The sequence below is a fragment of the Barbus barbus genome (assembly GCF_936440315.1).
Source record: "Barbus barbus genome assembly, chromosome: 1".
NCBI classification, from domain to species: Eukaryota; Metazoa; Chordata; class Actinopteri; order Cypriniformes; family Cyprinidae; genus Barbus; species Barbus barbus.
The window spans coordinates 6,392,399-6,407,886 of NC_136729.1; the positions used below are offsets into that span (position 1 = coordinate 6,392,399).

At 39.3% G+C, this 15,488-nt stretch overlaps 1 protein-coding gene across 1 annotated transcript in view; it reads right to left on the reverse strand.

Annotated features, from left to right (window-relative positions):
- The window catches only part of LOC306857085 (leucine-rich repeat serine/threonine-protein kinase 1-like), a 137,554-nt gene that overhangs the window by 95,681 nt on the left and 26,385 nt on the right, over nucleotides 1–15,488 (reverse strand). The window contains exons 4-8 of the mRNA XM_079396777.1: nucleotides 9,856–10,027; nucleotides 6,972–7,151; nucleotides 4,852–5,000; nucleotides 3,367–3,593; nucleotides 1,811–1,938 (exon numbers count right to left, since the gene is read on the reverse strand). Coding sequence (XP_079252903.1) covers nucleotides 1,811–1,938; nucleotides 3,367–3,593; nucleotides 4,852–5,000; nucleotides 6,972–7,151; nucleotides 9,856–10,027 — 856 coding nt within the window. The remainder of the gene's footprint in view (nucleotides 1–1,810; nucleotides 1,939–3,366; nucleotides 3,594–4,851; nucleotides 5,001–6,971; nucleotides 7,152–9,855; nucleotides 10,028–15,488) is intronic.

Below are 15,488 nucleotides of genomic sequence, written 5' to 3' on the forward strand. Positions count from 1 at the left end.
ACACATACATACATACACACACATATAAAATATGACTAAACATTCATATGATAACTAAAAATATATACAATTCATTATACACAAACATTTTTTAACATGTTTTTTTTCTAAAAAAAACCATTTAAAATTTACCTTTTTGAAATGTTTATACACACATATTATATGCATACATATATACACATATATACATACACATATACAATCTCAAAAAATTAGAATATCATGAAAAATGTCAATATTTTTTGTCACTCATTTCAGAAAGTGAAACCCACATATTATATTATATAGATTCATTACACAGAGTGAAATATTTCAAGCCTTTATTTCTTGAAATTTTGATGATGAAAACCCAAAATTCAGTGTCTCAGAAAATTTGAATATTACATAAGATCAATAAGCAAAAGGATATTTTAAACAGAAATGTCAGGCTTCTGAAAAGTATGTTCATTTTTTTGCACTCAATACTAGGTAGGGGCTCCTTTTGCATGAATTACTGCATCAATGCGGCGTGGCATGGAGTCAATCAGCCTGTGGCACTGCTCAGGTGTAATGGAAGCCCAGGTTGCTTTGATAGCGGCCTTCAGGTCATCTGCATTGTTGGGTCTGGTGTCTCTCATCTTCCTCTTGACAATACCCCATAGATTCTCTTATTAGAAAATTAGTTGGCAACAGTGGTCGCGATCACGCGCTAAACAACGCTGTGAAATCCAGTAAGAAGCACTCGAGCTCAGCGCAGAGTTCTCCAGTACAAATCACATCTCTTTAATTTAAACTAGTTTAAAGCCAAATAAATCTCTAATTATTCTCATCAACACTGACGCAGAAAGCAGCAGAAACAGTGCAACAATGATCCAGTTAGAAGATGTTTCAATCCACAAATCACCCACATTTACCATAGTTTTACTGTAGTAACACTAACGGTAACAATGGTACGGTGGCAGAAAAGTAGGAAATTCATATCAAGTATTATTATATTATTAATATACTAAATATAGTAAAGGAGTAATGAATATAATTACATTATTTTGTTAATTATTCTATCAGTTGATGTGGATTTGTAATTGACTGAATGTCTTTAGGCTACTGTTTTTCTTATTTTTATTGTTTTAGATTTTATATATGTTTTCCTTAATTATTACTCATGCCTATGGATGTAAAAAAAAGTGCAAATTAAAAGTTCACATATTCCATGTATTCATTCAAATAATGTTGTTGTTTTTTAAAGTTGCATGCTACATGTGTAATAATAATAATAATAATAATAAAAAAAAAAGCAAAATGCTGTTTTTACGTTTGCAATTTATTTGGAGTTTAATCCATCAATTTCTCAAGTATATCAAATTTTCAAGTTTTTAACCTTAACTACCAAGTAAGAATATTAATAAAATAAAATAAAATGACTAAATAAATAAATAAAAATAAAAGCTTGTGTGATTTATCTTAAAGAAAAAGCCTCATTTTCAAGCAAATGTTTCACATGAAAGACATTTTGGTTTTGAGGTTGTTTTAAAATGGTAAAGTGATAGATATACAACTACACTATTATTTGGACAGTTAAACCACACTTCTCTTGAATAACTTCAATCACTGAAAGCCTGATGAAAGGAAAATAATTTCAGTTAATGAGCGGGAAACCAACATTTTAATGTGAAGTATTGACCCAGTGTAATAAAGTGAGGCTGAATCAATTCACTGTCATTGAGAGAGGAGGGTGGGATGGAGAGAATTGCTGTGAGCAAGCAATAGAGCTGATGCAAACTAAATAAGACACTGTCTCCATCACCTACGCCAGAAATGTGTGTGTGTGTACCGTTGGGGATATTGAAGAGGCTGATGAGTTTGTTTCTGGCTGCAGAAATCCTCTTCAACTGGCCAAGGTGAAGCAGACCGAGAGGAAGACACTCCAGCTCGTTCTCAGAGACATTCACATGCGATAATCTACAGAAAACACGGATAAGAGGAGATATCAGCAATGAAGCTGAGCACCATCAGTAATATGCAAACGTTTCTCATGTTTTCTGTGCTGATTTTGGGGCAAAACATTTGGATTTAACATCATAATATGGACTTAACATCATAAATGCATTCAGGTTCCACTTCAGCACGAAACCAAGAAAAAAGTACAAATTAAATCATTAATTTTTCAATTGTTTCTCCTAGACCGCATTAAGATTGAATGAAGACTTTTGTTTAAGTGTCCTGCTTCTCAGACCTCAGTAATCTCACATCAGTGCTGAAAAAACTAACGACTAAAGCTGGTCCAGCAGTGAAACCAGCACTAGACCGGCATAAACCAGCTCGGGCCATACATTCTGGTCTAAGCAGGTCTTTTCAGAAAGTTTGTCTCTAGAGCTTCAGATCACAACAATGTTTCAAACGGTGTTTAGATTTAGATTCTTAACTTTAACTAAAACTTAAACTACAACTGTTAAAATTACAACACCATTACAAAAATATAAAAAATTGTTAATTTTAATAAAACTTTAAAAAATAAATTACATGTAAAACTTAAAACAAAAAAGTTAAATGAATAATATTTAAAAATACATAAATAAAAATCTACCAAATATTAAAAATGCTATTGTGGCAACTACCTGAAATAAAATTTTAAAACATTTAATATGAAGTACTACTAATTACTAAAACTGCAATAATTTTTTTTAATAAAAAAGCTAAATAGTAACTTTTATAAAAAAAAAAAAAAAAAGCAAAAATGAATGAGAATGACAAAAGGATAAAACAAAACACTAAAATTAAAAATTAAAATATAAAAAAATAAAAGTTAAATCAAAATAATAATAAATAACATAGTATATAAATAATACTAAATACTAATACTAACTAATATGTGCTCAAAAAATATTTTTTCAGAACTTTTAGGAGAAACATCTGAGAAAAAGTTGATACTTAAAGAAAACATTTTTCAAATTATTGGATATTGATTTTTGTTAGGCTTATAATAAAGTCTGCACTCAAAAAAGTAATTTGGTCTAGCTGAAAATATTTCAGGCAAGAGGATCATGAACGACTGACTTGAGTAACTGATATTCTTGAAATTTGTTGATCTTATTGATATTGTGGATTCTCCATGTCTGGGAATCCTGTTTGAAAGATTCTGAATTGTGTACAGAAGCTTTACAATATTGTTTCTGCTTATATGCATAGCCTTATATGCATATACCTGCATGATTGCATTATCAGCATGATAACTATACAATCTGCCATACAGACATTACCTTGACTCTGATAGCATTCTCTTGATTGTAATGTAGAAACATACACCTTCTGTAAAGCAGCTCTGAAGCGATACTTATTGTCAAAAGTGATATTCAAATAAAGTTGTAAAAAATGAAGTTGAGTTCGGACCGGCTGCAGATGATCTCCTGCGATGAGGTCGGAGTGGGCAGCTCTTGCAGCTGATTGTGGGACAGGTTTAGTGAGCGCAGATGAATCAGACCCCAGGGCACCACAGACGGCAGGGAGCTCAGACAATTATGAGACAGATCCAGAACCGTGACCTGAGACGACACGTCCATGAACCAGTTCAGTTCCAACCAGGGCAGCTTCAGTCCCAACCAGTCGACATGCACTGCCTGTGGACGAGGAAGAGCCAAATCAGCGGGATTTACTCACACCGAGGTACAGAATCCTCGATTGAAGAAACACATTAATATTGATCATAATATATATCTACTGTGAATGTTGACAGGACACAAAATCACTAGACTGTACAGTTTATCAATAATAAAGAAGAATATTATTAAATAAAATATAAAATATAATTAATAAAAAACAAAAAACAAAATACCAAATAACATATACATACATAAATTAATTAATTGTACCATACATCTATACATATAAAAAAACATATTTCAGTACCTAAAACGCTATTATTATTATTATTATAATGAAGTATATAATATGACTTGAGTTTATTGCCACATCAGCTTCACAGGCTATTTCATGGCAAACAAAGATTATACATTAGAAAAAACAATAAAAAATACAAAAATTAAATAAAGCAATTATAAAAAGTTTTGTAAAAAAAAAAAAATCTATAAAAGATTCTTTAAATTTACTTTTGAAAGAAGCTGTAAAAGTTTTTTTCTGGGTCCATCTTATAAAACAAGTTAAGAGTTTGAAAAGTATATAATATAATATACTATAAATATATGAAAACAAAACAAAACAAATACAGAAAAACAAAAAAATATACATACATGCGTACTGGTACAATAATATATTATAATATAATATAAAATTTAATCGTGTTATACATCCATATGAAATTTTCATGGGTTTATGGGCAAATTATTTTATTATTATTATTATTATTATTTAAAAGTCTGAATGAGATCCAACAAAATAAAACAAAGAAAACAAAATAAGAAGTTAATTACTACGCACAAAAATAAAATATTGTTGTACTAGTGCTAAAATAATCTTTGTGTCTGTAAAGAAATGAAAGGGTCAATGTAAAAATTCCAAACTCATAAGGAGGAACTTTCCAGGAGGATGTGAAGCGTCCTGTGGCTTGACTTCATTTAAACACACACTTCTTGTATCATTTTTAATACATGCTGGTGTTTATAAGCTCAGAATGTAATTGCATGAATTTAGTTCAACGTAACTGTTTTTATTAATGTGTAATAAACTCCAAACCAGCTCCTACAATACACTCTATTCTCCTTTTACTATGTTATTTGTCAGTGTTTATGAATAGGTATTAAGTCTCGTCCTGAATACATTTAAAAAGAGGAACTAGGGCTGACGCTAAACTTCTGTAAAATGAAGCCGCAGCATTGTTCACGAGTCCAGCGCTGATCTGAAATGAATCATGAGTCTCACCTGCAGCAGCGTCCCGTCCGCAGGCTCTTCTTTGTCCTGCAGGTGGCGCTGTCTGAGCAGCTGCCTGCTGAAGTCTGCGTGATCCATTAGTGTGTACGAGGAGAAACCAGCTCCATTGTTCAGCAGAAAACACGCAATCTCCTTATTCCCTGAGAGGAGAAAACCAGCTTCAGTTAGAGCAGTAAGAGCTTTCACTTATTTCTCCACACCTCCGCGCTGAAAGAGGAACTGAGTGCTGTGGAGGAAGTGCATGTGTGTGCTGGAGCAAAGCGGGAAACATGAACACTGTCAAAAATTCCCCTGCTTTCACTTTTCAGGCCCAGTTTACAGTTCAGGATGAGAAAGCTTGACAAAAGCAACCAATTCCAGAAATGAAAAAAAAGAATAAAAAAATAAAAATAAGCATTGAGCATCAATAAGTGTACAGCACCATAAGCAAATAACATCCATCATGTTTAACTAATTCAATAAAACCAGACTAATGTTTCTCAAACTGGGGTTTGTGAGTTGATAAATAAATAAATAAACAAACATCATATAAATAAATACATAAAATCAACAATTAATAAACAAACATTAAATAAAAAAAATAGATGATCAAAATAAAACACTAAAAAGATATTAATAATAAAATATTAATATAATAAAATATTAAAACACATAAAACAAAAATATAGAACAAACAATAAAATAAAACATTACCAAATACATTAAAATAATAAAATATTAATATACAATTAAAATATTAAAACAGAAATAAGATATAAATTAGTGCTGTCAAACGATTAATCGCGTCCAAAATATTATATATATATATATATATATATTCTATAACATTTTTCTTAAATATATACATACATGTGTTTGTGTTTATATATACACATAATAAATATACACAGCACACGTACATATATTATGTAAACACAAACTTTTATTTTGGATGCGATTCGCAATTAATCGCTTGACAGCACTAATATAAATATATAGAATAAAAAAAGCAAAAATATAAACATATAGAATAAAAGTAATCAAATATAAATATATAATAATTTGATTACTTGCCATCAAGTGACTATTAACCAACATCTGAGAACCACAAACATGCAAAAATGTTGTTAAATTACTGCAATATTAACATCAAATCTCAGGGTCATTTCAAGTAAACATTTTGGGTCAAATGATTCTGGCAGACAGAAAATTTGTGAATCCCAGTACTAAACAATTTTAAAGTAACATCAGATCTACTGGATAATTAGGTTTACGTGAACATGTATGCATTCAGCAGACACTTTTAGTAAAATTTTACATTAGTTCTCATTTGTAAACATTGGCTAAAATCAACTAACAATGAGCAGGACTTTGTTCACAACATTAGTCTTTGTCAATGTTAATTAATAAAAATAAATTGTTAACTTAGTTCCTGTTAGTGCATGAATTAAATGTTAACAGCTATAACTTTTGATTTTAAGAATGTATTAAATGTTGAAATTAACATTAAGACAAAAGTTGCAGATGTCGTAATAAAAGCTGTAGACGTATTTCTCTTTGTACACTAACAAATTTCTTTATTTTTCATAAGTTTCTTCTAAAAGTTTTTAAAATAATGCAAATAAAATAAAATAAAAAATACTTATCAAAATCAAATGTCTAATCAAGTGAATTCACAAAACTTTAATCAATTTAATCATTAAATTAACTAAATTAAAATATAACTGTTCCTTACAATAGAACATTGCATTTATATTGTTTGGTCAAATAAAGAGCTGCACATTATTTGTGTATTATAAATAGTCATTTATTTATCTATTTTTTTTTTTTTTTTAGTTAAACTAAACCATGCCATTGGCCACTGCAAAAATCACAGGGCCCTATATGGATAACTAACATTAACAAATTAAACAAAGTGTTCCCTTAGTTGTTCACACCAGAAGTGACATTAAAAAAAAAAATCATCAAACTGGCGTAAATGATCCTGAAGGAATCGATTCAGAAGCATTCAGATTCTCTGCCAATATTTGCTCCTGGTGTGGATTCATAATCCTTCCCAAATGTCATGAAATATTGTCTTATAGTTTAACAGATATTCTATGCAGTAATAATGAGCAGTGAATGATGAGTACCTGCCTGCGCGGCGGCATACAGGGGCAAGCCAGTGATGATGGCAAACTCTCCTGAGTGAACAGCGCAGTCCTCGGCGTCAGCGTTGTACGTGTGAACCAGCAGCTTCACCACCTCCAGATGACCCTGCTGACACGCCGTAGCCAACATCCAGTTCAGCAGATCCTTACGCACACATGGACCTACAGAAAAAGAGAGTCCTTTCAGAAGTGGAGCAAATTACTATATATATATATATATATATATATATATATATATATATATATATATATATATATATATATATATATATATGCATGTGTGTATATGTATATGTGTATGTATGTGTATGTATGTATCACTGTTATCCCTGAAATTGTTTTAACCCAAATTAATAACGCACACTGAACATAAAAATTTAAAATTTTTATGTAGTACTGAATTTTTTGAGTTAGGTGTACGATTTACATGAGTTTCCTCACTCTATTGAATGTTTTATGTTGAATCAACTCAACTAAGCTTATTTGAGTCTGTTGCCAATGGCAACGAAAAGAGGAACGGGACAGGAAGAAGCTGATTGGTCAGAGCTGCTGTTTGAACTGACATTTCTGTCAGTGTTTGCTGGTGAGTTGAAACTCTTTCTTCATTTACCTTTTGCTCTGAAACCATTATTAACAAATGAAAGGTATAACAGTTAGCTAATTCAAAAAATGTATAATTTAAGACTGCATGAATGTCGATTGTAAACCTTTCGCCTCGGTCTTTTACGGATCGGCTTTTTTTTTTACTTTACTTTTGTAAGTAATGTTTTACACAAACAAGCTTATATTGAACAACTTTGTGCATGTGCTGGAAATTAGCCCAGGAAATGCAATCTCTCGTCCACATAGTGTTAGCTAGTTAGCTACATTTCATTGAATACCAAGTCTTTTCTATCATGTAATCCCGGATAACTTTACTGCAATGTTTAGAAGCAGTTTATGGATAACTCAACAGCTCACATCTTAATCAGCTTGTTAAAAAAAGTCTAATGTGCATTGCTGTCACTCCACAGATTTCAAGAAGTGCAGTGCTGAGCTAAAAAAGAAAAAAAAGATGATCTGGAAATGTAAGTGCTTGTGGCAAAAGGGGATACTTGTTAAAACATACTAGACTAAACATTTGATTTATGTTAAGGCTATGGATTACAGGTAATGATGTCAATGTACAGTCAATGTGCTCATTGTTTTGCTTCATAAGATATGAGAATATCGTCAAGAGCCAGGGGTATTAATTCTGTGTTTTCTGTATCTGCTTTATTTTACTCTCAAAGTGATGGAACCCCTTCACTTCCATTTGATGAATCACCAAGGACCATGGATTCAGTCACCTATATTTTAAATGGCTCGAGGGTGAGTAAATTAACAGCAAATTTTCATTTTGGGTGAACCTTTCCTGTAATACAGAAAAAAGCATTAATTGATGAAAATGTGATTTTCATTTTTCATTGATATAATGTTGTCTCTTCCACCTCTGACCTTTGACCTCACTGACATGAAGTGTGGCAATAAGAGGGATTCCTGTAATACCTGATCACCCTTCTTTGGAGAACTTCATGAAGTATTGTTAATTTCTCTTTCTGTTATAAATGTAAACTAAAGGGGTCATACCATAGTTTTTAGCTAAATTTGTTTTATTAATTTCCTTCATGTCCAGGCTTCTGATGATGAGGAGTCTCACACCAAAACGTTCCAGTTGGAATCCGTGAAAGCGAAGATGTTGCACAACATCCCCTGTCTCTCTCCTCCATCTAGCCCCTGTAAGGAATCGTCTCAGAGGGTAATCTTGGGAAGGACTGTTTAGAGAACCTCCCTCAGGCCATTCTTGTTTTAGGATTGACTTATGCCTTGCATCTTGATTAATGAGCAATGAGCTCATTGATTAATGAACAATACATTAAACACATACATTTACTCTTTGTTTAATTACACAAAATCTCAACATACCTAAAGTTACCTGAAATTTGTTAAATGGATTTTGTAAAATGAATTAAATTCTAAAACAAAATCCTTGTTGTTTGTATTTTTGTCCTTGTTTATTGTGCAGCTGTAACTTAAAGAATAATAAATCGGCAGAGAAATCAGTCATAGTAAACCAGTTAAATAGTTATATTAAAAATGCAAGTTGGTCTACTAAAAGTTAACTTTAGTGCAATTTAATGTTTTGAGTTACCTTAACTGGTAAATTTTAGTTATTGTAACAGATAGTTAGTTCAATGAACGAACACTTTCCAATGTAATGAACTTGAAATGTCTTGTTTGTTCAACAAGACAAAATCAACTTTTTTAGGGCAACGAGTTACCATACATTTTTTAAGTTCAATCAACTTGTACAGTATATATATGCACGGCAGGAACACTGTTTAAGACGTCCATTTGAACATGCATGCCAGTAGAAACATTACAAGTTGATTGTCAAATGTCTTTCTGCTGTGCTCCATGTAGTATAGTCTGTGTATAGGCTATGCTTTATATTGTATTGAGTGTTTCCCGATGCTTCAGTTCAGTGTTCAATGAGAAGTTGCACTTGAACGTCATTGTTCATGCAGTTTATCAAAAGAAAGGGTCTGATTCAGACCGTCTGATGTTATATTTACAAAATAGAAGCTCAAGCATCACTTATTCAACATCATAACATCTTACAAGAAAGTATTCTCGCAGTTTTATTCATTTGACCACTACTAGAACAGGTGAACTAGAATAGTTCGTTTCTGGAAGCATCTTTGCGATCACGAATGCAATTTTCAAGATATGCGAGCCCAAATGAAGCGAGTACATTTGTAGCAAATGTTAATTTTTTGGTGAACTATACATTTAAGAAAGTAAATAGGGTGAACACTTTAAGAAAGTGGGTTTGGTTTCCGCTCACGTGGTATGGAGTCCAGCAGCTCTCGGACCAGCACATGATGTCCGTGATGTGCCGCAAGGATGGCAGGGTTTTGTTCACTTGGGTCCTGTGGAACCGCAACTCGTGCTTCCTGCAGCAAGAACCGAACGCCGTCCACATCACCGTTCTGAGTCGCCAAACACAGCAGCTGCAGCTACACACACAAACACACAGACTGCCTTGAATAAAGCAGTTCAAACCATCCTGCACTATCAATTGTTCTTAACATAAGGGAACGGTAGATTGGTTAATATTTACAGTAAATATCTGACATGACAGTTTTATACCTGAAACAAGGGGGGAGTACTTTAAAGATTTTTGCACTGTTGCAGGCTTTTTTTTGTACTGAAAAATCAGTGGACTGTTTAAAACTGCATGTCTGGTTCTAGAGAAATCAGCACTAGGTGGCAGTAATTCACCTTGTCAAATGGCACATTCCACCAACTGAATACACAGAATTTATCATGTTTTTGAAGCAAGTCTCTTCTGCTCACCAAGTCTGCATTTATTTGATCAGAAATACGGTAAAAACTGTAAAATTGTGAAATATTATTACTATTTTAAATAACTGTTTTCTATTTTAATATATTTAAAAATGTGTTTTATTCATGTGAGTCAAAGCTGAATTTTCAGCGGCCATTACTCCAGTCTTCAGTGTCACATGATCCTTCAGAAATCATTCTGATATGCTGATTTGATGTTCAAGAAACATCTCTGATTATTATCTATGTTGATCAATCCTGTCAACAGTTGTGCCCACTTCATATTTTTAGAGATAAATTCCAAAAAATGTTTTCAAAAATTAATTCTAAAAAATCCTATTTAAAATGGAAACCTTTTATGAACATTTTAAAACATTTACAATTTTACTTTCAATCAATTTATTGCACTTTTGATGAATAAGTAATTAAAGTATTAATGAAAAATAATGCAAATAAATCTCACTGACACCAAACTTTCTAATGGTAGCATATTATAGAATCTTGTGTTTCCTTTTGTTTCTGTTCCGCCGTTGGCCCAAGGGCCAGCGGTACCCACAATTTCACAGAAAGAGCAATTTCCTTTTCCTCCGGATTATCAGGTTCGCGGGTTGACAGTGTGCGACGCGCTGCCTCCTCACTCTCGCCCGCGACCCATCTTGCCAGCGGCCAAGAGAATGCAGTTCGGGGACGTAGTGCCTCTCCACGCACCTCTAGCCAGTCCCCTTTGGGACCCAGGGAGTTCGGTAAGGATGCTTCAGAATGCGCTGCCTTCTGTACCATCCAGCCCTTCTCCTCTGCGCTGCACCACCGCAGGTACGTCGATTGTGCCGTTGGAGCCCCTTGCACAGCGTCTGGAAGCGTGGCTTGCGCTGCCCAACCCGTCTCGGTGGCTCACGCGCACAATTCGACTCGGCTATGTGATTCAGTTCGCCAGACGACCTCCCAAGTTCAGCGGCGTTCTTGAGACCTCAGTGGTAGCTCGGAACGCTCCTGTCTTGCGCGAGGAGATTGCGATCAGGTGCACCCAGCCCCAGGATTGGTTTGCAGTGATCGACCTGAAGGATGCTTACTTTCATGTTTCGATCCTTCTGCGACACAGACCGTTCCTACACAGACCGTTCCTACGGTTTGCATTCGAGGGTCGGGCATGGCAGTACAAGGTCCTCCCCTGCGGGCTCTCCCTGTCTCCCCGTGTCTTCACGAAGGTCGTAGAAGGCGCCCTTGCCCCGCTACGGGAAGTGGGCGTCAGGATCCTCAACCATCTCGACGACTGGCTCATTCTGGCCCATTCCCGAGAGCAGTTGTGCGGTCACAGGGAGCTGGTGTTACGGCACCTCAGCCAGTTGGGGCTTCGGGTCAACTGGGAAAAGAGCAAGCTCTCCCCTGTGCAGAGAATCTCTTTTCTCGGTGTGGAGTTAGACTCGGTGAGTATGACGGCGCGCCTCACGGACGAGCGCTCCCAATCAGTGCTGAACTGCCTGAGTTCCTTCAGCGGCAGGACGGTGGTGCCACTGAAACAGTTTCAGAGGCTTCTGGAGCATATGGCATCTGCAGCTGCAGTTACACCGCTCGGATTGCTTCATATGAGACCACTTCAGCACTGGTTGCACTCCCGAGTCCCGAGGTGGGCATGGCGCCGCGGTTCACTTCGGGTGAGTATCACACGCGAGTGTCGCCGCTCCTTCAGCCCCTGGACGGACCTTGCTTTTCTACGGGCTGGGGTGCCCTTAGAACAAATGTCCCGGCATGTTGTTGTCACAACAGATGCCTCCAGCACGGGCTGGGGCGCAACATGCAACGGGCAGGCAGCCTGGGGGCTCTGGACGGAGCCTCGACTGCTTTGGCACATCCATTGCCTGGAGCTGTTGGCAGTGCACCTGGCCTTGCGGCAGTTTCAGCCACTGCTGCTAGGCAAGCATGTGTTGGTCCGTACGGACAACACTGCGGCTGTGTCGTACATCAACCGGCTGGGAGGTGTACGATCACGCCGCATGTCACAGCTCGCCCGCCATCTCCTCCTCTGGAGTCACACGCAGCTCAGATCGCTGCACGCTGTCCACATTCCGGGGGAGCTCAATCGTGCAGCCGATGCGCTCTCACGACAGCTCACTTGTCCTGGAGAGTGGCGACTCCATCTCGAGACGATCCGGCTGATCTGGAGTCGATTCGGGGAAGCTCAGGTAGACCCGTTTGCTTCCCACGAGTCCTCCCACTGCCAGCTATATTTCTCCCTGACCGAGGGGCCCCTCGGCACGGACGCACTGGCACACAGCTGGCCTCGGGCTTTACGCAAGTATGCATTTCCCCCAGTGAGCCTGCTCGCACAGACATTGTGCAAGGTCAGGGAGGACGAGGAGCAGGTCCTGCTGGTCGCGCCGTATTGGCCCACCCGGACCTGGTTTCCCGAACTCATTCTCCTCGCGACAGCCCCTCCCTGGCGTATCCCTCTGAGGAAGGAACTCCTCTCTCAGGGGCTCGGCACCATATGGCACCCGCGTCCAGATCTGTGGAACCTCCATGTGTGGCTCCTGGACGGGACACGCCAGACTTAAGTGGTCTACCACAGGCCGTGGTAGACACCATCACTCAGGCTAGAGCTCCTTCAACAAGGCAAGCCTATGCACTGAAGTGGAGTCTGTTCGCGAACTTGTGTTCTACTCGCCGGGAAGACCCCCGAAGATGCACGATTGGAGTAGTGCTTTCTTTCTTGCAAGAAAGGTTGGAGCGTAGGCTGTCACCCTCCACCTTGAAAGTGTATGTGGCTGCTATCGCAGCCCATCACGATGCAGTGGACGGCCGGTCCCTGGGAAAGCATGATCTCATCGTGAGGTTCCTGAGGGGTGCCAGGAGGTTGAATCCCCCTAGGTCACCCCTGATGCCCTCCTGGGACCTCTCTATCGTCCTGGCTGGACTTCAGAGGGGTCCCTTTGAGCCACTGGACTCAGTCGATCTGAAATTCCTGTCAGCTAAGACAGCACTCCTGACCGCGCTCACTTCCATCAAGAGGGTCGGGGACCTCCAAGCATTTTTGGTGAGCGAAGAGTGCCTTGTGTTCGGGCCGGACTACTCTCACGTCGTCTTGAGACCCCGGCCTGGATACGTGCCCAAGGTTCCCACCACGCCCTTCCGCGTTCAGGTGAAAAGGGAAGGCTGTCTCCAAGCAGAGGTTGGCCCACTGGATAGTGGATGCCATCGCCTGGGCGTACCAATCCCAAGGCGAGCCATGCCCCTTTGGGGTGAGGGCTCACTCCACACGGAGTGTTGCCTCCTCCTATGCGTTGGAGCACGGTGCCTCTTTGGCAGACATCTGTAGAGCTGCGGGCTGGGCGACACCGAACACCTTCGCAAGATTTTACAGTCTCCGCGTTGAGCCAGTCTCTTCCCGTTTGTTGGGTAACGGGTAAGTTGCGGGAAGAGTTGGCCGGTGTCACGCTTGCCACGCCATTCCCCCTCACCCGGGGATACGAGCGCCTTTTTTCCTCCTCCAGTTCAGTTCCCCGGACGGCGAACCCTGGTGGAGTCCTCCAGCACCCCCGGCAGTCAGACTGGGCGGAGCAGTCTGACGCCAGGCCCAGTACCGGTGCTAGCTCGCCCGGGTCTCCGGTCAGCCCCTGTACTCGGCTAGGTGTCCGTATGGCCTGATTCCCTTCGGGTAATCCCACACATGTATTCGTCCACGGTACTGTTTCCCTCACGGTAAACCCGTGTCTTCCCTTTGACAGAGCTCTGTCAGGCCCTGCTGGCAGCCCTGCTCCCTACTCCTAGGTAGGATCTGCCCCAGGGTCCAGTCGTATGTAGTACTGCCCCAGGCCTGGGCCAGTCCATATCAGTGTCTCCACATGTTACCTCCCTTCGGGCAGGATGTGGCCTCCGTAGCGCCCTTCTCCGGAAGGCTCGCTTCCCCGTCGTTACTGCCAAGCTGTAACAACAAATAGGAAAGACTTGAAGCGGTCTTTCATAGAAGGTCGAAATCCCTTCTGATTTCTTGGGGAAAGGAACAGCGGCTTGGCTATCTCCAGCAGCAATGTACTCAGTGGTCCCTGCGGGCACCAAGGTTAGCGAATTTGCGCTGGGGGCGATGGGAAGGTTGCGACCTTCGCATGGCATTTGTCTGTCACGCACCAGCTTGTCAACATCTGCATGCACAAGGTCGTGACAGGGTTCAGGTTGTGGCGCTTTCCATATGACCCCTATGTCGTCACGACATAACTCATAGTGACCGACAGATAAGGAACATCTCGGTTACGTACGTAACCCTCGTTCCCTCATGGAGGGAACGGAGACATTATGTCCCCATGCCACAATCTTGAGTGAAGCAACTGGCTCAGGTATGCAAAATCCACTAGCCAATTTCATTGGCGTTTTCTCTTTTGTCAGAGATGTTTGGGGCTTCCAAGTAAATCTCCTATGTCATCACGACATAACGTCTCCGTTCCCTCCATCAGGGAACGAGGGCTACGTACGTAACCGAGACGTTTTATGCCATGCTCCAGTGCAAAAAGCTTGTCCTGTTTGTTTTATTTATTTTACAAAAGAACAAGCATAATGATATTGCAAGTGTACACAAATAAAAGTAGACCCTCCACAGTTTAGAATCATTGATTACTCTTATGGGAAGTCGTGGCCTAATGGTTAGAGAGTCGGACTCGTAATCGAAAGGTTGCGAGTTCGAGCCCCCGGCCGGCAGGAATTGTAGGTGGGGGGAGGGAATGTCCAGCGCTCTCTCCACCCTCAATACCACGACTGAGGTGCCCTTGAGCAAGGCACCGAACCCCCAATTGCTCCCCGGGCGCTGCAGCATGGCTGCCCACTGCTCCGGGTGTGTGTTCACGGTGTGTGTGTGTGTGTGTGTGTGTGGATTTGTTCACTACTCACTGCTGTGTGTGTGCACTTGGATGGGTTAAACGCAGAGCACCAATTTCGAGTATGGGTCACCATACTTGACAATACGTCACGACTTTACTTTACTTTTACTTTACTTATCTGTATTAGCAAAAATAACGTATTTTGTTTCCACTCTTATCAGGAAAAATGCCAGTGATCGTGCTGATGTCAGGCTTCCATGCAGTAACAAAATGAATCGAATTTGGATACGTGCCTAATAATGCACATTTATCTTGGGTAATGGCCGTG